Raw genomic sequence first — 22,049 nt, 5'->3', positions numbered from 1 at the left:
TAAACTTTCACTAATATTGTGAAATTCAGGGGATTCTTTGAATCATTTGCAGTGCTTTGATTTTTTTTCTCTACAAAGCAAAGATAAATATGAGGACACAGGTCTGTTTGAATACTAAAGCTGCCAACTTGCTGGAAAAGTAGTTCTTGGGATCTGGATTATAGACGAGGCTGGGTGTTACTGGGTTAAGAACATAAACCTAGAGGTCATAAAGACCTGGATTTGAGTCTTGGCTTTATAACTACCTAGCTTTGTGACCTTGGGCAAGTCGCTCAGTCTCTGAGCATCAGTACTATTGACTATGAGACAAGTGTTGGAAGGATTTAATAGATCAAATGAATGCATGTAAAGCACCTGGCATTGTGCAGGACGTTTGTTAACGCCCAATTAATAATGTAGTAGAAGGGGCACCTGGGTGGCTCAGTCGGTTAAGCGTCTGCCTCCGGCTAAGGTCGTGATCCCAGGGTCCTGGGATTGAGTCCCGCATCGGGCTCCCTGCTCCACTAGGAGCCTGCTTCTCATTCTGCCTCTGTCTGTCTCTTTCCCTCTGTCTCTCATGAATAAATGAATAAAGTCTTAAAAAAAATAATATAATAGAAGTATTTCTGGAATTTCTGACAAGTTACCTGCCTTGTACAGGGTCCAAGACAGACTCTTGTAAGGCGACACTTTGGTAGGGTTTGACTGTGTCAGCCAAGAGTAGGAAAGTAAAGATTTAAACATAAAATATTAGAGAATGACCTTAAGTAAGATAACCCACAGCAACTCGCAGAAGGTCTTAAATCATTGCCACTTGGGGTACCTGGGTAGCTCCTTCAGTGAAGCGTCTGCCTTCGGCTCAGGCCCTGGTCTCGGTCCTGGGGTTGAGCCTGTCCGGCTCTCTGCTCAGCGGGGAGTTTGCTTCTCCCACTTCCCCTACTTGGGCTCTCTCTCACATGTGTGCGCACGCGCTCTCTCTCTCAATAAATAAATAAATAAAATCTTAAAAAAAATAAAAAAAAATCATTGCTGCTCAGCATCAGTGTCACCTGGAACTTGTTAGAAATACAAATCCTTGGGTCCTACCCAGACTTTCTGAATCAGTCTCTGGAGTTGGAGTTCATAAATTTGTGTTTTAACAAGCCCTCCAGATGATTCTTATTTTCACTAAAAGTTGAGAAACCCTGCCCTACATGACATGAATGATAGGGCAGAAAACAAATGGTTAGCTTTAAAAGTCCAGTCTCAGATGCCACCAAGGCAGCGTATAGCCAGACCTTCAAAATGCTTTCTTTTTTTTTTTTTTTTAAAGATTTTATTTATTTGACAGAGATAGAGACAGCCAGCGAGAGAGGGAACACAAGCAGGGGGAGTGGGAGAGGAAGAAGCAGGCTCACAGCGGAAGAGCCTGATGTGGGGCTCGATCCCATAATGCTGGGATCACGCCCTGAGCCAAAGGCAGACGCTTAACCGCTGTGCCACCCAGGCGCCCCTCAAAATGCTTTCTAATGTAAGTACATGAACACAGTCTTCTTGGTGCTCAGTCTGCGTCTTTAGTGGGACTCGGGTATGACAGTTCTTTGCTGCAGTTACGGTTTTCTGACAAAGAATACCAAATGAATGTGATCTTACTGGAAAGGCAAACAAATCCCTAAGACTTTCCCTTGGTACCTGACAGAAGCTTGACATACGGCCTGCAGCACAGTGGCCCTGCTGTCACAGAATCGGCCCAATTTGCCAGAGCCAAAAGCTGTTGGAAAAATGCCTGTGGTTTCTTTCTTTGCCCCAGCATGAAGACACGGAGGGGCCCGTCTGATGCTCCCCATCTCTGTCACAGGGGCCACTGGGGTGTGGTTGGTAATGCAGAGCCCAGATACGGCCTAGGTTGGGTCAGCCCGGTCTGGACGGAGTCCCAGGGACCGAAGAGGCAGCGCCTCTGACTAGAGCAGCCTCCTTGAGAGGCCCGCCCATTGTGTCCCATAACCTTGCAAGCGACTCCACTCAAACAGGGCACAGCCATCGGGCCGCATTCGATAGTGGGTCTGGGCATCTGTCCTCCTCCTCCTGCACGATCCGACAGGAGAGTAAGAAACTCCGAAAGCTGCTTTCATATTTCTGAATTGAAGGAAGGGCCGGAGCTCGTTCCCCAAATCCAGGTCCTGCTTGAGGATCATAAAGATGCCGAGCCCAGCAGAGCAGTGCACACAGCTTAGTGCTTGCAGACCTGCTGAGTTGAACTGAATCTGCAGATCCGCAGAATTATATAAGACATTTTAAGTTACATTTCTGCTGTGTGCTTTTAAATCCTGCAGTGCAAGACCCATCAGCACTTAGGCTATATTTATTGCCTTAACAAATGTCAGATGATTGTGTCCAGTGTTATCTATTATTTACGAATAACAAGAGGCTGTAGGACTGGAAACGACACGCTTTAATATGTCTGAAAGGTTAGGCATAATGCAGATTGCTGCCCTGTAAATTTCTTGACACTCCTTTCCCTCCTAATAAAGCACTGTCAGTGTGTGACCGGGCTGAACTCGCATTATTTCTGTACAGTTCGTGACTGCCTCTGCCTTCAGTGAAGACATGTAATTGCAGAAACATAGTTAAAAAGAAGGCATCCTTTTAAAATTAGGAAATTTAAAAGTAATTGGAGTGGGAAATTCCTTTTATCTCATTAAAAAATGGATCTCTTTCCGAAGATAGTTCTCAGGCTGTAGGCTTACGAGAGCTTAAGAAATATTAATTAAAGATGGCAAACCTTCACCCTGCCCGTAATTAGCTTTCCGACACCGATTAAGATCCTGTCTATATCCTGTCTCGCTATATTTGAGTGTAGCCGTCTACTTCTCACTAGTTTACTTCAGGGCCTGTGATTGAAGGTGCTGGGAGATTTACAGGTGATGGAGTTCGTGTGGGTCTCTTCTGGCCTGCAGCGCGGCACATACAATTCGAGGGACTTTATTACCCGCGCGGCCTGTATCTCCCTGGCACTGGCACGTGAATACAGCTTCTCCGTCCTCTCTAGGGTAAGGACGTGAACTGTGTATTCTGAGCAACACTTGCAGCTTTCGAGGCCGTGCTCACGTATAATGTCAAGAAAAGAGAAGCCGTCCTCAGGAAATTTCCCAGTTCCCACTCTTTGGCCCTTATTAGGCTACTTTGTCTATGGAACAGTAGGGTTTGCAAAGTGAACCTTGTAACAAGCTTTTTTTTTTTTTAAACTCCAGGAAATGAGGCTATCAGAAAGAAAGCTTTGAGATACAGCTAATATTATTTTTCCATTATTATGCATGATCCAAAATACAAATCGACTCTTTGCAATTTTATTGTTAGGACAAAACAAATTTTAGAGGAACACGGTGCCGTCGAACCAATTAAAGAGCAAATTTTTAACTACTCCAGATGTTCAGTTAATAAGATCATGCCTAACCTGGTCCCTGTAGTCCTTGAAAGTTCCATTAAGCTGTCAGAAAACTTTGTCATTGTGTGTGTTTTTGTGCAGAAGATAGGAGAGAATGGAAAAAAAAGACTGGGGGGAAAGGGCGGGGGGTGTGTGAAATGAATTCATGTCAAGGGTGGTGTGGCTTGAAAAAGTGGCTACAGATGAAAGGTAAGAGGCTCCTCTAGAACATGACTGGCTTTTTAAAATACTCTAAGGTTTAAGGTGCTGATTTTAGAAGAAAAAACTGAAGTCTCCATAATCATAATTTCATCCCTTCACGTTTTCTTTATTTCTTTCTTTTTTTTTTTAGAAAACGAATGTTAGGTGAAGAAAAGGGTTTTGGTTGGTATCTCTCGAAAAGAAACTTTGACTATTGGTGTGCCAATGCAGGCAGGCAGAGAAATGAAACAGCTTCCTACGTGGCTGACATTTACCTTTTTTTTTTTCATCTACCCTTTCCACAATAATCTCATCAAGACCTTTGATAAATTCAACAAGTTGTCAGGAGGATACAAAATTAATTAGATCAAATCTACCTCTCTGCCCTCATGGCCGAAAGAACAATCACAGCCTGTCACGTGGGCCGCTCAGTTCGCGCCCTCCTCCCTGAGCCCGCGCTTGCATCATCTGTCGGAAAGCCCGGCACCCGCCCTGCCTGCAAGACCGCTTTCCTGGCGGTTCAGATAGATTCCTCTTCTGGTAGGTGACAGGGAAACACTAATCTCGTAAAAATCAGTGGTGGCACCCTGGATGATACTCGTTTCTTTCTCAGGCTCCCCCGATTTCCGAGTCTGATCTGGATGAAACTCTGTGCCACGCAGCCCAGTGTTTTAACTAGAGAGACAGAGAAGCCCAAATTTGGAGTTCAGCTGGCTTGGAGCTGTACCTAGGCTAGAGCTCGTAGCTTGGCAAGGAACATCTACCAGGGAAATGCCAGGGAGGTGTAGAAACAGACACTTTAGATCCAAAACAGATGTAAAGTTCCATTTCCCAAACTTTATATATGTAACTAATAACCTAATATTATTAAATGATCCATTTATTACATGTCTGTCATCCTCTTGATCTCCGTCTTTCGCTTCCTCCTACGCTCCTTTCATCCCTTTTTCCCACCCATCCACTTTGCTGTCCCCCACTGCCCACAGCTACAGCCCAAAGCCCTTAGCATAACTTGGAAGGCTCCAGACTACCATTTCAATCTCAGGTCCTGTTGTGGCCCTCCAAATATTCCATCACTTTAGTCACCTCACACTGTGTCTTACACTCAGTACTTTCCTAGCTTCATGTCTCGGTCATGTCATGTGACTTATTTAGCTTGGAATGGCCTTCTTCCCCCTTTACCCTTCAGTACTTTGCAAGGCCTTTCCCTCAGATCCCAGCTTGGATCTGAGCTGTTGTCTCCCTTCCTCCTGTCTCAGAGCTCCACTGGACCCTCTTTCCTCTACTTCTCTTACTCTCAGATTTCACTCTGCCGCGGTGGCTAGCCAGGAGGCACTAGGGTGAACTGTATGTACCCCCTGTGAACTTGATTTCCTTGACTTGAGGACTTATGTGGAATTCAGATCAGCATCCACTGTAACACTCAGTTTATAGATAGCACCTTTTGGCTGTGTTTGTTGAAAGTGAGGATGCCGTTTTGCCTTTCTTTGAGCTGAGGTTATTGTCACCATTATTAAACATATTTTCTAGTGCTTTCTGTATTCCAGTTAATCTCCTTCAAAGCCATGGAAATGGGAAATGGAAAAAAAAGGACAGCCGTATAATTAAAGAAGAAAAAAAAACATACTACGTTAACATAACAGTTGATAAAAACGTGATGTTAAATAAAATTAAAAAGAACCAATAGTTTTAACCATGCCCGTGTTTTAGGAACAGTTTGATTTCTGAGCCTTTCTCACTTAAAAGTAGGATTTGAGGGGTGCCGGGGCGGCTCGGTCGGTTAAGCCTCTGACTCTTGGTTTCGGCTCAGGTCTGATCTCAGGGCTGTGAGATCAAGCCTCCTTGGGCTCCGCGCTCAGCAGACAGTCTGCTTGTCCCTTTCCCTCTGCTCTTCCCACTCCTGTGCTCGCTCTCTCTAAAATAAATTTTTAAAAAGTGGCATTTGAAAGTCTGCATTCAGTGATAATCTTTTAAATCACTCTATCACATTTCAAATGCATGTATAACTTTTGGTGATAATTCTCTGATATATTTTTTCACAGAATGAAATTTTTACTTTAATTCCTCATATACGGGTTATTCTAGAGTTTTCTAAGAGTTAAAGGATAGATGTAATCTGGAGATTAGATTTTATGTACTCACTGAATGAATTATCAACAGTCTCTTCCAGTAGGATTGCCAGGTAGCAAGTATGCGGAATATCTGGTTAAGTTTCAAGTGGAATAATATCTTAGTATAAATATGTCTCATGCAATCTGTGGGACATACTTACACTATAAAGTATTCATGGCTTATGTAAAAATCAAATTTAACTAGGAATTCTATATTTAATCTAGGAATCTTACTCTGCTACCCCTAAATAATGTGCATCTAATGATTCCCACAAATATTCGTTGGACCCGTCTACACTTTGGAGATTAAAATAACAGAGAGTAACAAAGATGATATTAAACCTTTATGGGGCCAGTATAGCATAATTTACAAGTTAAAATACTAATGGACTAAATTTCAAGAATTGTACCTTATTTTTCATTAGCAGCAGCAGTAGCAACTTCACGTTTTGTGCACTTAAAGGATAGCTTTCCTCTAACCCTCAGAACAGAAGTAAGTGAACTTTAATTCAGAATGGTTCTTGGAACAATAGCAGTCATTCTCTGTCTCTTTAGTGGGCCGAGGCTCTGCACATGCCCACGCCCACCTGCTCCAGTCAGGTGTGGACTGTGGGGTGGAAGGTGGAGCCTCTTGCCCCGCCCACGGGCAGTCTTCCCCACCAGACCGAGCCCTTTTCTCTGAATTCTCCAAGACTGTCCTACTATCACATTTAAAAATGGCTGTGATACTATAGGTTTTACTAATAAAAGCTATGCATATTATCAAGGGTTTCGTCCTTTTGAAACAAAGTTAAGGCTGTTCAAAAAAAGCCCCAGTTTGGCAGCATTTCCACAAAACCTTAAAGTATGAATTCTGCACCAAACATACCTCACTTCTCTCCCCCCTCCTCCTCCCTGTCCAGTGGCATGTGATGGCCGCAACATTGGTGCTGAAGGGAAGAGCTAAAGAAAAGGGTCTGAGAAACCGTCTTCCAAGGGCTGTGTCCTTGACATCAGCTAAGCTGTCTTGAGTTGTCCAATACCCTTTTCTAGAGTCTGCTGTGTACATTTTTGCCTTGTTCCTGCAGGCAGTGGTGGTCGGAAAGGCTGCACTTTCTCGAATATGTGTGTTCCGTCTGTCTGGCGGTTTGCTATTTCTTGGATAGGAGCCGTGTCTATCTCTAGTGTAGCCTCTAACTCCTTATTGGCATCCCATACTGTGCTGTGGAGCCAGTAATAAATTTTGCTTGAGACACCTCAGAAAACATTTTTGTTATGGTAATGTTACTGAGGAAATGGCAGAGAAAATCTGGCCCAAGTGTAGGAGTCAAGAGAAGAAGAGGAGCTTGTTTTTCTTCCTTTACTATGGTCATCACTAATAATTTTCTCTGTATGTAAGATCACCTACATGAGACTTGACTCTTCCCATTGAGAGAATCGGGGCACTTTAAAATCCCCAATCCGTTAGATTTTAAGCATTCAGAGGCTGTTAAAATGCTAGAGCCATTGGGGCCAGGCTCGGTGATCTACACTGCTCACCCAAGATGGGATTTCTCAGCTTGTTAATGAGGGAAGCCTGGCTATGAGGGTTTGAGACTCAGAATAGGTAGAGTTTGAATGGGAACAAAGGGAGAAAGGGATCAAGCGTAGGTTACTGCCAGGACAGGGAACACAGTGTATCACGAGTCCGCACCGATAACGGAACAGGAGACAGACAGCAGAAATGCCGAAGGTCCGCTTTCCCTCCACCACAAGTTGGGGAATCACTAGCTACAGGTATCTTTGGCTGCTCACAGCTGGTCTGGAGAAGAATCTCACCAGATGCTTAACAAGACTAGAATGAGTAATTTCCTTTCAGTCTAAGACCATTTCACTCTCAGCTCCTACTTGACCAAACTTCTCATCCCCAGTCACAGAGCTCAGTAGCTGGAAGAGAGATCACAAGAGCACTAGATCATATCATTGCAACACGCAGAGCCTGGCCCACAGAAGCATGGCAGTTGTAAATCTTATTCTTCCAAATGCCAGAAGCCATGTTTTGGTAGTAGTTGAATCCTTACTGGACTCCTGTAATTGCTCGAGGCCAGAGTTTCCCAAACTTCAGTCATTCAACTACCAATACTACAGTTTTAGTGATACCAATGAGTCTTACCTACCATATTGCTTGGTAATTTTATCCCCCTGTACTTCCTCCCTTCACATTTACTTAGTATTCTATTTAAATTACCTTTAAAATGTATTTCGGGTAGAAACTTCGTCATTATCGTAAATGGGGGAAAAAGTGTCACTTTTCCTAGATAGAAGGTAACCATAAAAAAATGACCGAAAGCAAAACCGCTTTAATTTCCAGCTAGCTTCAGCTGCACAGCAAAGCCCCCAGTCTAAAGCCTGTTTATCCTTGTCAAAGTGGGAGAGTAGCAAGTTCAGGGAGTTGTTAACCATAAAGCACCAGACCGAGACTTTTCCTTTGACATCACCAAGAAGACTGAAAGAGAACTGAAAAGGGCATGACCTTCCAGCACAGGATTCAGGATTCTTAAAGGCTGTGATGTCCTGAGCCATCTAAATCCCCTCCTGTAAGGAGCCACCTGTCCTACTGGTAGGCCCTGCTGCTGTAGGCTATGCCGTGTCTGAGGAATCGATGATAAACTCTGTGATCTAGAGAATTGTTCAGGATTGTTTATGAAGTATGGACAACATACTCATCACCATACTTGACAGACCTTATGAATCTTACTGCATATTATTTCCCAAAGTAAAAATTGCTTACACAAATAGCTTGTACATTGATTAAAATATATGCAACATTTACTGTATGTTTTAGTTTAAATTATTCATTTGTTCTCTAATTTAAATTCTGTTTCTACATCTTTTTCTTGTCGGCAATGAGTACATCCTCTTGACTAAATGTAATTGATAGTATCTCACTTTAAAGATTTCCCAAAATATATAAGCTTACCACAGCGCTGGCATTTCCAATCAAATGGGAACATCTTTGTATATATTGAGTATTTTATCTGTTTTCTGACAGCTCACAAGAACTCTGTAAAGTCTGAAGTAGGGGATTTTCTTCTGCTCTGATTTATTGTGTCCAAACAGCAGTGGTCAGCATTTACATTTTATATTTATGCTGCCCAGCTCTCTCGGCAGATCAGTACACGGCTAATTTCCTCACATATCTTGCAGTCTTCTTGGAAATCAGGTTTTATGGTATTACTACTTTTGGTCAGAAACAAGAGGCACAAGAGTGGCTATTAATTTTCAGTATTGCTTAACCTAAGAAAGAAAGCTCTTATTTCTTCTGCTGTGGGGAAGGGAGGTGGGGGGAGACAAGCCAGATCTAAAAATAAGGTGGATTTTCTTTCTTATTCATATGTAATTAGGGCCCCTTTGTAACTACTCATTACCACCTCAATAGTTATAGGATGAATAAATAATATATATTTTTAAATGTGGCAAAACCAAGAAAGAAGTAGCCAAGGCTGCATCCAATTTATCAACTTGGTGATTAGAGGGCTGGCTCTAGAGGCTCCAGACATCTAGGGACCGACCCAGAGATAAAACAGAGCAGTTGGCTGTGTTTTTACTAATGAATCTAGGGCTTGAAAGATATCAGGCAATTTTAAAGAAAAGCAGCAAGGACAAGAGACATTAGACAAGGCCAGTAGGGTAATGAAGGGCAAGGCCAGTTACTGAGAGAGAAAATTACTTCATTTTCGGTGATAATGCTTCTGCGAGCCTTACAGGCCTCTTCTCACGCTTTGTTAGTATGACTGTACATGTACATACAGCATCAGAATGCTACTCACAGTGTAGAAGGAAAGAGCCTTGGAACATTCCACAGAAGGGCAGAGGGCTTGGGTCTATTATTTGGAAAGGGGGAGGCTGAGAACAATGGTAGCAGAAGGGGGTTAGATTGCAAGGTGAGGATTGGTGCTTTGACAGAATGTGAGGAACGCACAGGATTAAATCGAGACGAAAGACACAGCAAGGAAAAGAAAGAAAAAGGCAAGCAAACATACTCTGGAAATGCAGGATCGTTTGGAGGATGACGTGGGACAGAGAGTTGGGCCCAGCCCAGTGGCGGTCAGCAAATCTGCAGGGCAGAGCTGTGGGCTCCTCAGCTCACTGGCCTCTTATTCGGCAGCCAAAATAAGAAAAAAGGCATGGGGCACTTGACTCCTCCTCAGCAAGCTGGTGAGCGGGACACATTTTCTGCTTAGTGGGGAAATGTGTGATATTTTAGAAACAATTCCAGAGTATATTTAGCTCCTAAAGCTGGGGCACACAAAATGTCACATTCCCATGAGACAGTCGACCCAGTGAAAAGAGCACCCGCCAGAGGCCCTCGCAAAACCCATGAAACTCTCGCATCCCAGGAGATGCTGCGCACACGGATGTGACATCATTAAGGCACCCACATCAGGAAATGAAAAGAAGCGAGGAGATCAGATTGGGCTAAGTTAAGGGACGTCATCATGGGTCAGAAAAGAAACAAGACTTTTCCAACGGAATAACGCCATCACCAAGTCATACCACACAGTGCTCAGCAAAACAGAACGGAAGTTGAAAATAAATCATGAACATGAAACAGAAAAACAATTCAGAGCAAAATGGAAATTAAAATCATAAAAATCATGGCAAAAGGAACATTAAGCTACAACTTTTTTTTGGAAAAATTTTTCTGCGTCACAACCCATTGTCATTGCCCCATCAAATACATAATCAATTGTCAAAAACCAAACTCGAATTTGACAGGGCAAGGCAAGGAGTGAATAGCACAGGAACAGTGATCATGTTAAACACCCATGCGATCACCTCTGCCACCATTGTTTGACAATTTGTAGACTGCTTCCAGCTTTGTCAATATTCATAATAAGACCCAAGAGAACGAACAATGCCGAATTTTAAAATGATCTGTCAAAGTGTTAATTGGACTCTTTGATAACCTCCATCCCTTGGGGGAGTTAACAACTGGAGAAGATTCATGCCACCCATCTCCGTGAAGTGAAGAGAAAATGATTGTAACCAACAGCTAGCGATCTGGTTGACATATTTAATGCTTTACGGGAACGGCTGTTTGGTTTTTCAGAAAAGTCACAGTGGGCAAACACCAAGTGACTTCACGGAGCCGTCTCTTCTTGAGAACTCGGCCAAGACCAACACATCTGCGGTCTGGAGCCACACATAACAAATAATGGCACATGGTAGGGCTTGTGGCTTGCGGTCACAGTGGTGTCGCGTCACCCATGCGCCTGGCGCGCTCTCGCAATGGTAAGAGCAGGGATGCCTCCAGCTTCAGGAGACTGCCGAGGCAGAAGCCACTCTTTAAGATTGGGGGCAGGGAATGTGACTCAGAAGTTCCAGAGGAATAAGAAAATTGATTTTCGAGGGGACACACTCTGGAACAAGTCACAAGGGTTACACCTTCGCACTGCGGCTTGGCCCATACGGCCGTGGAGGTGGGTCACAAAAAGGGGTGAGAATCTCGCATGTGGGTCTGCCTGGCAAACAGCCTCTCACAGTAAAGATGGCAGTCCGTACATGGAAAACCCCGAGGGGGGGATATGACAGAGACCGGCCTCCAAGGGTCACGGTGGCTGGTCTGCCCTCGAGACTCAAACCCCCGCTTGGATGAAACCCTTGAAAACATATAGAAGTGAACAATTCTGAATGAGGGGAAACAGCTCTCAACATAACTGGGCTTTTCAGCCTCTGATTTACAAGCCTGTTTTTTGGACAAGTAAAGGCCTCTTTGGTTGCAGCTGCAACTAACGTAGGATGTGTTACCAGAAGCAGCCACTGGCGAGAAAAGAGAGGACATTTCCTGTCTCTAGTTGAGCAAAGAAAGCAGGGGAGAATTTAGGACAGTTCACAGTAGAGTCCCTTTCATTGAGCGCAGCTTCCTTTCCGTTTTAAATGCATAGCAATTCTGCTTGATTAAATAACATATTTTTGTTTTAGCTGTTGTCCTCAAAGGGCAGTTACAGTACCTCGCAGGACCACAGCTCTATTCACATTCAGCACCACGCGTGAGTGAGGGATGCTACCAGCCGGAAAAGACTCTGCCCTGCTATTTCTCCATTCACGCGGTAAACGGGCCTTTGCTTGGATTACGCGCATGCCAAGGCCGGCACTGCCTCCCATCCCGTTAGGCAATGGGGAAAGAGGACCCCGAGTCACAGGGTGAGCTCAGAGGAGTGGAGCGGGATCTGCTTTGGGCCAAGCCGCACCTCTTTTGGATGGAGGGAGCTTAGAGGATGTGTTATTTGTTTTGTGTGGTTTCTCCTTGATCGGGGACTGATATAGGATCGAGCCGAGCACAGAGGATTGGATTGCAGTCTTTTTTGAGAAGCTTTCAATCAGAGTGTGTTGGAGGTTCCTTAAACATTGCGAGCTGGAAGCAGTTACACAGTCCTCCTCACTTTTCCCTCCCTCTCCCCCCAGAGGAAGAGGCATTTCCAAGGCCTTACCCTTCTTGTCTTGGTGATTACGGGAAGACACCGCCCCCAAAGAGTCTGTGCTGTCGGGTGAATGGAGCAGGTCCTTCCAGTCCGGCATTCCTGCCCTAGACTCATACCCCTCCTGAGCCGCGGCATCTGACGTGGTGGTGCTGGGCAAGAGGGAACTGGAGTGCCCTGTTTTCATCACAAATACAGTTAGGGAACACATCGCTGGAGACCCCCGCATTCCCTCTGCTCAGAGGCCCGGAGGGGGACACCCAAGCTGGCTGTAGGACTGAAAGGAGATTGCCCTAGAAATAACAGGCTTGGGGGTTGGGGTTCCACAGAAGACTCCCTGCCCTTGCAGTTAGAAGGTGAGGGGCCAGATCCTGTCTCTGCTGCTTGCTGGGTGAGCCTGGGAGATTCACTTAATCTCTCTGGGCCTTGATTTTCCTTGTGCACAAAATGGGGAGAGGATAAAGTGACGTCGTGGTGGAAGTACCCAGCAGTGTCCTGACACCCATGCTCAATACCGGGGTCCTTCTTTGGTATTCCCGTAACACCACTAAAGGCAGGATGTGGCCACCCTGGGGGACACAATTTGTGACTGATGGGGCAGGTTGATGGTAGTGGATGAGCCTCTCGCCCGTTAGAAATGACTCAGCAGTGCTGAGCCCTTCCCACCGAGCTTTTCTCACGGAGGGTGTGTCTGGTTTTCAGCTTCAACTCAACCTTGCAGGTTCCCCATTGCTAACAGAAGTGATGGCTCTCTGAAGGGAGCTGCTCCCACCACCGCTTCCCTGGAACGGCAGCCTCAAGCGCCCCATGTTGCCATGGCTATGCCTTCTGTGTCTTGGTCCAGCAAAGTCCCTTGCCTGGTTTCTTGACTCATACTTGGGAGAGGCTGTTCTTGAGGCCACACACTGACTGACATGACTGATTAGAAAGGGTAGCTTTTTGAGATCCAGAGGAGCCTACCAGAGGATGACATCAGGAAAAGAATGGCCAGGTTTGGAGTTATGGCAGAAACTCTGGATTCTTCCTGTGAACACGTTGCTAAGCTTTCCTGCCGTCATCCCCAAGGTTAAATACAGGTCGCACCAGGTGCTTTGATGTAAACTGTCACAGTGATTTAAAGGAAGCCCCACTACCTGTTCTCTCCGGTAGAAATAAAATTTAACTTCTCCGTGATTCTCGAATAGAGTCTTTGGCTCATTAAAGCCTCTTAGCTATGGCAACCTCTTGAACACTGTTTGAAAGGACATCAAGGCATTACTGTGTATGTGGAATCAGTGCCTCTGGTAGAAAGGAGGACAGATTCACAAGTGGTCCCAACCTTGGGCTGTGATCACCAGCGTACGTGATAAATATGATACTGGTGACCAGAAAGAAAGATCACAGTGACCGATGTACCGCATTCCTCTTTATGACAGTTATTATAATAAGGTGGATCCCAGGAGATTCCAGGACTGCACATAACAGACAACCGATGCAAAGACGACCAAGGGGAAGCACAAACAAGCCAAGTGGCTCACCTAAACTCTAGTGATTTCTGTGGAAGCAACACTCTTACATGCCACCACAGCACTTGGGTGACATTTAAGACACCTCTTTCTATGTAGAGTGTGTTCGCCTCCACACAGCTTCAAACATTGGCTTTGGTGCACATAGTCTGGTTTATATCCAGCTGTTAGGAACATGTTCATTTACGGCTCGAGAATGCTTGCAGCTAGACTGTCTGTGTTTTCATTGCTGGGTTTCACAGCTCATCTCTTAATACTGATCAGAAAACAGTAGTAGCGAAATTAAGCCGGGCTTGGAAATGCAATTCTGCATTCTCTTCCTTCTTTTTTTTTTGCTTATATCACAGTCTGAAACAGAGCCTCTGTTTCCTTCTCTTGAATTCTACACTGCTCTTATGCGATATATGGTCAGCCTAACAGTGAATTCATCACCCAGCCTAGGCAATTAGAAATCGCTTCATAGGGAGTTAGAAAGGGGGGAGAAGGAAAAAAACAAAACCTTTTTCTCCAAGTAGCAAGAATTTCTTTTACCTGAATTGATATGCATTTTGAGTACTTTCAATTTAACTGTGTTCAAGGGGCAATTTTATGGTAATGCCGTAAGTATGGTTGAGGGAGAACATTTCTTAATACGGTAATCTAGGGGAAATATATGCCTAGGGGACACATTCTCCGTCGAAAGATTTCCTGGACCATATGCTGCAAATACATGGAAAACTCATTGGTAATGGAAAGCTATGGCTATGAGAGGAAATTAATGTGGACCAGATGGTAGTTAGGTAGGAAAATGCTTTACGCAAATGTGAGAAATCAGCTTCTTCCTATTGCTGAACCGTTAGTCTAATACCCACCACATCCCCATTTTCTATGTGTAAATCTAGAGAAACCATGCATCTGATGTACTGAAAAGTAAAGGAAAAAATCGAGCAGCCCGAGGTTTGTATTCTTTAACACTTATGCTTGAGGACAGGCAACACGTGTCACTGGTGAATCAGACAGTTGGAGAGAGCAATACCTGATTCTCAACAATTTTAGAACTGCCTTGTAAGAGCACCATTAAACAGCAGTCCTTAGTTTGAAATCCAAGAGGTGTATTATTATTACTACTTCTCCAAGCTTAAAATGTGAAAAGCAAATCACTTACATTCTTTCTTAAAATCTGATTGTACAGGCTATATCATTTTCGTGTATTCCCCAAGAGACTTTGTAACCAAAATAGTGCTACAAAAATAGGCATTTGTTTGTAGATATGGTATTACAGGTCAGTAGATTTGGATCCTATGATTTTGTCTTGTTAATCCATTATGAAAGGTCATATTTTAATCAGTGGAGCTTATGATGTGTTCTTTTTTTTTTTTTTTTAATAATCTCTCCATCCAACATGGGGCTCGAACTCACGGCCCTGAGATCGAGAGTCGCACACTCTGCTGACTGAGCCAGCCAGGCGCCCCTGATGTATTATTCTTATAATATGCAAAGGAATAGATTTTAGAAGTTAACTTTAATATGCATCGTATTGTTTCTCTATATCTACAAGTCTTTGTGATTCCAGAGGTTAGAGACCTTTCAAACCACTATTACCTATTAACGATGATTGTAGCCAATTAGACACAAAACAAGAGACACTAAGTCAGTACAAGACAGGGAGAGAGAAGGAAAACAGGGTCCAATTCACTAAAAGGGTTCTTGCAGATGTGACTGTTATTGCACAGAACTTTGGCCAAGCAGAGAGATTACATGATTTATCGTGATGATCCCTTTTTCTGAGTTAGGCAGTTCGAGTTTTATGGCTCTCTGTGAGCGTGCACTCAGCCACTGAACATTTTAGGGGGATGTGCAAAGGACACAGGAACAGTGGGTGCATTTTGGACTTTGTGGTTGGCTTCCTAGTTTACATCTGTGCTCATACAAATAGCAATTTGGTCTTTCCTTTGATGGTAGAAATACAGTGCCTAGTCCAGTGCCTGACACCGTAGTAGGCACTCAACACCTGTTGGGTGAGTGACTTAACTAAATCTAGTCTAGGTTTAGTAACTTCAAAATAAGCCTCTCTTGGAATAGTTTGTGAAAAGAAAGTCTCCTGTGTGTTTATAAGTACTGTTGAGACTAGTTCTTACGTTGGTGGTCAGTCAATCATGTAACCACTTGACGCTGGACAGATTTAGCCTAAAATGGACAGGATCATTAGTTGAAAGGAAAATTCCAGCTCTTCTTTAGCGTCTTCACAGAAGCCACTGATCAAGAGCTGAGAGTGAACAGGCATTAACCCTTAAAATGTTAATATGGAGGAATTAATAAGTTCCTTTCCCTTTGTAAAGGAAATAGGAGAGATCCATAGATTGGAGGGTGACTTTTTGTTCATAAAAAGCATCCCATCGTTTAATTATTCTTTCTATATGAGAAATTACCTGGGAGTTAAAATTGGTCTTCGTCTAATTGATGAATGCTGGGGAGGTTGCCGGTTCAATTAGATTTAAGACCTGAATTCCTCAGTATCTGATAAAGTTTATTCAATTATAGGAAGTGATTGCGAAGTATAATATTGGAGGGGAGCAGATGCTAAGTGGGTTCTCTTTCTGAAGGGTGAGCTAAGCTAGATGACATCTGCCTCCCGAGAAATTTTTCTTCATTGTTGGTGCTCAGTATTCTGGCTTGAGTCACAGATGAGACTAAAGGTGGATGAATTCTGTGGGTTCGTCTGCTCTACACGGCCTCCCTTCCCAAGGGGGACAGTCAGGAGAAACCAGGCATTGTTTCCCATATCTGCACAGCTCACTTAGGACTGCACAGTCTTTAGGACTTACAAAGAGGGTTTTTATGTATGCTAATTAGACACAGGGAGTAAGAGTTTACGTAGAACTATTAAACAAATTTGTAGCCATCTTGAACTATTTCTTCGAATCTTAAACCTGCCTTGCTTTCTTTTCTTATCTTTTTTTCCCTTCTTTTATTCCCTGCCTCTACATTTAAAGACTGTCCTGGAATTGTTACCGTTAACTTATTTTTAACACAAAAGCTGTAAAATGTTTGCGCATCAGTGAAACTCTTAGTCCCCATTATAATGCAAAGCTTAAATCTTCCATCACACGTGTTTTTCATATTTAAAAAACACTTGAATAGTTTACGCCATAAACATTTGGGGGAACTCTGAGAAACAGCAATGGAACACTTCAATTACATTTAAATTTTTCTTATAAAGGGCTCAGAATATTCTGTTTATGGACTTCATGGCTTTGTTTAATGTAGTATCTGTGTATTTCAGAGCAGGAACAATGGGATAAATCCTGTTTGCATATCATTTCCATTGCGTCACCCTTCCTTGTATACATTCTGAAGAACTCTCACTGAAAATGTGTAAATATTCGTACTCTTTGTGAACTTAGATTTCGATGGCTAATTTTCATGTGATATTGGAAAGGTTTGCCTCGTAAGAACTGCTCTCTGCATGCTGTATAGATTTTTTTCCCTCTGCAGAGGGCATTGCCCTGAAAGTAAGCATTTTAGGGAATGGTACTCTATCAGTTAAGAGCTATGGCCTGTTACTTTAAGCACTGTTCTTTTATCTTGGATATACTTATGTCCAAAAGCAATTTCTTCTCCCTCAAGAACTCATTAAATATATTCACCAAATTCCCTAAGGTTGGCAGATTTCATGTTCTGTGGATTTAAAATGTAGGAACCAGTCTCATATGTCAATTGTCTCTCATAGCCAGTGATTTTTGAAGCATCGTGAAATTGATAAATAATTTTAGTGAATTGGGGCCCTGAAGTAACAAAGAATCTGGTCCATGATGTTTAGGGATGAGAACTATAAACTACCACAGGATGAGTGGCTTGGAATTACAAAAAAAAAAAAAAAAAAAAAAAAAAAAAATCTGTAAACTGACCATATACTGTGTTGTAAGACATTTCATGATCTGGAAGAGGAGTTGAAATGTCTATAAAAAAAATAATGAGGATAAAAAAATTAATTAAAAAAGAAACCCAAGGTTTGAAAATACTCAAGAGGATTAGTGAAACAGGATTTCCCACATAGATTTCCATCGATATTAAATTATGAGTAATGTCTTCCTTACCATTCAGGGCCACGAAGGAATCTGGAAGACAAAAGGGAGGAGAAGGTTACTTAATGTTTAACACTCTGCTTAGTGTGACTTACATAATAAGTAGGAATAAGCTAATACAGAATTATGCTAACATATGATCCCCAGTACTGAGTAAGTGCTTTTTAATTCCTGCGTGTGATAAATGACGCTTTATATCGGGTCTGATTTCAACACCCCCCCCCCCCATCTCTTCCCGGAGTGAGTTTCCTCAAAGTCATTGCCCTTTGTTGCCACGACTCAAAGAAAAAGCCAGAGTTAGTAGAAGGAATGGGAACTGCGATTGTATGTGATTCTGGGAATTGAGGCCTTACTCTATACAGAGGGACATGTATGTGGGTAAAAGAAGTGACACCTGGACCACACTTACAAAATACTCTTGTCTTTACATTCTCCCTCGTGTCATCATCTCAACCACACACGTAGGTGTGTGCGCTCTAGGTGTGTGCGTGCTCTAGCTGTGTGTGTGCTCTAGGTGTGTGCGTGCTCTAGCTGTGCGTGCTCTAGGTGTTTGCGTGCTCTAGCTGTGCGTGCTGTAGGTGTGTGCGTGCTCTAGGTGTGTGCACTGTAAGTGTGTGCGTGCTGTAGCTGTGTGTGTGCTCTAGGTGTGTGCGCTCTAGGTGTGTGCGTGCTCTAGGTGTGTGTGTGCTCTAGCTGTGCGTGCTCTGGGTGTGTGCGTGCTCTAGCTGTGTGCGTGCTCTAGGTGTGTGTGTGCTCTGGCTGTGCATGCTCTGGGTGTGTGCGTGCTCTAGGTGTGTGTGTGCTCTAGCTGTGCGTGCTCTGGGTGTGTGCGTGCTCTAGCTGTGTGCGTGCTCTAGCTGTGTGTGTGCTCTAGCTGTGCATGCTGTAGGTGTGTGCGTGCTCTAGGTGTGTGCGCTCTAAGTGTGTGCGTGCTCTAGGTGTGTGCGTGCTCTAGGTGTGTGTGTGCTCTAGGTGTGTGTGTGCTCGAGGTGTGTGCGTGCTCTAGCTGTGTGTGTGCTCTAGGTGTGTGCGCTCTAAGTGTGTGCGTGCTCTAGGTGTGTGTGTGCTCTAGCTGTGTGCGTGCTGTAGGTGTGTGCGCTCTAAGTGTGTGCGTGCTATCGCTGTGTGTGCTCTAGGTATGTGCGTGCTCTAGGTGTGTGCGTGCTCTAGGTGTGTGCGCTCTAGGTGTGTGCGTGCTCTAGGTGTGTGCGTGCTCGAGGTGTGTGCGTGCTCTAGGTGTGTGCGTGCTTGAGGTGTGTGCGTGCTCTAGGTGTGTGTGTGCTCTAGGTGTGTGCACTCTAAGTGTGTGCGCTCTAAGTGTGTGTGTGCTCTAGGTGTGTGCACTCTAAGTGTGTGCGTGCTATTGCTGTGTGTGCTCTAGGTATGTGCGTGCTCTAGGTGTGTGCGTGCTCTAGGTGTGTGTGCTCTAGGTGTGTGCGTGCTCTAGGTGTGTGTGTGCGTGCTCTAGCTGTGTGTGCTCTAGGTGTGTGCGTGCTCTAGGTGTGTGCGTGCTCTATGTGTGTGTGTGCTCTGGGTGTGTGCGCGCTCTGGCTGTGTGTGCGCTCTCGTGTGTGTGTGCTCTAGGTGTGTGCGTGCTCTGGGTGTTGCGTGCTCTGGGTGTGTGCGTGTTCTGGCTGTGTGCTCGCTCTGGGTGTGTGCGTGCTCTAGCTGTGTGCGCGCTCTGGGTGTGTGTATGCCATGTGTCGGGGTCACATCACTGGTTCATTGAGCTTGCTCCTCAGCCTCTGACACTCACTCTTCAGGATTTCCTCATTTCCCCTTAAAACCCTGTTCAGGAGTCATGGTGCACCAGTTATCTAAATCCTCTCAATGCCTTTATGTGACCAGGTATGTCGAACAGAAGTAGGTCATGCTCCAGCAGGAACAGAGAGAGCAGAGAAGCCTTTAGGAAAGACAGCAGAGGGTGGGTGGTACCTCCTGCCCTGAGCCAGGCACCCCGAGTGCCTCACCAGGATGGGAGTTCAAGGTCAGGAAGCACATGAAAGCACAGAGGCTTGACCCCTGAGACTGAAGAGTGAATCACGGGCTGGGGACCTGAGGGTCTCCCCTGTGTTAGATCCAGAGGCTTCTTTCGGTTCCTAAGCCCCAGAACACACAGGTGGCGTGGGCCTCCTGGTGTCGTGGACACATGATAGAGACAGTTACAACCGCTTTCACGGCTTTCCTCCATTCGTTTATTCAGTCCCAGCTGACACCCCTGATTTCTACAGATGCCCATACCACCAGATCATAAAAAGAGGAGGAAAATTATTCACCGAAGTCAGCTAATTAAGTTTGCTCACATAGACGCACACACAAACCAGAACTTGTTTCCCTGAAAACGGAGCCATAAGGCACCAACATGATTAACATGATTTAAGATCCACTGATCAAACATCAAACCGTTTCACTGCACACAAGTAACGCAGGCCTTTTGGTGATGACACTGTCTCCTATGTGGATTTCTTCACTCATAAATTTTGTGTTTGAAGACCTAATAAGAAGCTTTTGCCAATATGTAATATTTGTAGACAAAAAAATATAGCGAAGAATTTGGAGATGAGGCTGCCTGTAGCCTTCTTTATTGGATTATATTTGATCTCCAAAAAAAGGTAAGGTGGGGATTTGAATGGTACTTTTGAGTCTGAGATTTCAGTACTCATGGCTCAAAGATGGGGAGTTTGATCCATGATTTTCATTATAGAATCAGGTATCAGAGTAATACAGTTTCATTCCCTTAGGAGCTATTTTTTTGTTGCCATTTTGAATGAATGTAAGCTTCCTGGAATTCATCATATATAACATTTAAAACACTGCAAACTAACTATCTTCCAAGAGAATGGCATTATCCTCTACATTAGCATTAATAAACATTTTTAGGAGAATAGCCGTGTTAATCAGATCATAGGACCACTGGGCAGACGTTTGACCAGGATCTTTTATATGAAGTTCCAACTAAAATGTTACCATTTAGTAACTTTCGAAATGAACTCTGAGGTAAGCATAATAGGCTAATTCTTATTTAAAAAAGGTTATTTTGAGTCATTTTGTACTTAGTGGGTTCTTTCTGAAATTTTTTTGTTTGGCGAATGGTAACAGACATAAATCTAATTAAAAAATAATTACTTTTATTAGGCGATATGTTCAAGAGAACAAAACACTCCCATTCAATTAAAAAGCCAGAGTACAGCAATCACTCTTTTTTATTATTTGGCTAAAAATTACGGTGTAATAACACATTTTTTAAAAAACAAGACCAGTTTTTTAACAGAAGTGCTGATCTAACTTACTGCTCGGCTATAAATAATATCCCCTGGAGTGAATTGGTTCCACAGCGTTGTAACAAGGAAATAGGCGGCAGCATTTATAGCACCAGCGCCAACAGCACTGGCTTTCCAACACGCTGTTTTATTTGATATTGAGAAGATGATTTCTCTTACTTCTGCCAGATTCAGTGCCCGCTGCACCCAGTTCCACATGTGGGGTAATGTTTCTGGGCCATCCGACCAAAGGATCTTTGCACAAAGATGAGCATGGATAAAAAGCTGTACTTACTGTGACAGTCTCCCAGGCCATCTGTATTGCCACGTTCTATGTCCTGTTCAAAAGGCAGTCTTTAAAAAAAAAAAAAATGGAGAAGAAACAGATTCAATAATGCAAGTCATTACTCCAGGGTGAGTCTGAAGTTTCACTACAGAAACGAACACGGTTTGATCAATTGAATGGCAGGTGCAAAAAAAGGATATAACAGCTGGAAAATCTGTCTCCGAAGTTTATAGAAACGAGTCTTATGTGAGTCTCCGAAGAGAAGCCAGGGTTTAAGCAGCTAATTCTGATATTATTCAGGGAGTTAATTAGTTGGCGGATTATTTATATCCTTCTTTTACGGATTCTTTGAGCATTTCATAAACATTTAAAAAGTTTAAATGTTAACATAACTCTTTATAAGTGATGTCTGTAAAGTCTGTAGAAGTCTGTAAAAAAAAGAAAAAAAGTCTCTTCCTCTCAACTTTTCCTTTGACCCTCGTACTGCCTTCCTAGACCTTGATCTATTTCTTTGCATAGAAATGACCTGTATAACAGAGTGTTCTGAGGAGCAAATGGCTGGGGGCATGTAGCACCCTTGAGGGGATGGGACGTGGTAGTGCATTATGCTGAGAGCCCTGGAGACCCTTGGGTCCCTGTGACTCCGCAGTATTACCCACAGGCTCCCGCTCACTGTTCTTTCAAACCCACTTGGCCACCGCTGGGCTGCACAAGGTGTGTAATAAGACCAATCTCGATATATCTATTTTGATTTTTCAGATAAGCACACTGGACTTATTCGGAGGAGTACTGTCCTTTTT

The 22,049-nt window shown here is 43.8% G+C and overlaps 1 protein-coding gene across 3 annotated transcripts in view; it reads right to left on the bottom strand.

Annotated features, from left to right (window-relative positions):
* Nucleotides 1-22,049, bottom strand: part of SEMA6A (semaphorin 6A) — a 124,869-nt gene that overhangs the window by 9,415 nt on the left and 93,405 nt on the right. For 2 of the 3 annotated variants that reach the window (XM_045794880.2, XM_087862368.1), the window contains 3 exons: nt 21,259-21,317; nt 17,716-17,736; nt 12,147-12,311 (listed from right to left, as the gene is read on the bottom strand). In XM_045794880.2, the coding sequence (XP_045650836.1) occupies nt 12,147-12,311; nt 17,716-17,736; nt 21,259-21,317 (245 nt within the window). The remainder of the gene's footprint in view (nt 1-12,146; nt 12,312-17,715; nt 17,737-21,258; nt 21,318-22,049) is intronic. The other variant, XM_045794881.2, reaches the window with a different exon arrangement.

Source organism: Ursus americanus, chromosome 5 (genome assembly GCF_024610735.1).
Source record: "Ursus americanus isolate L20-20 chromosome 5, mUrsAme1.1.p, whole genome shotgun sequence".
NCBI lineage: Eukaryota > Metazoa > Chordata > Mammalia > Carnivora > Ursidae > Ursus > Ursus americanus.
The sequence above is the reverse complement of the archived record's forward strand: the minus strand, read 5'-3'. Positions and strand labels throughout refer to the sequence as shown.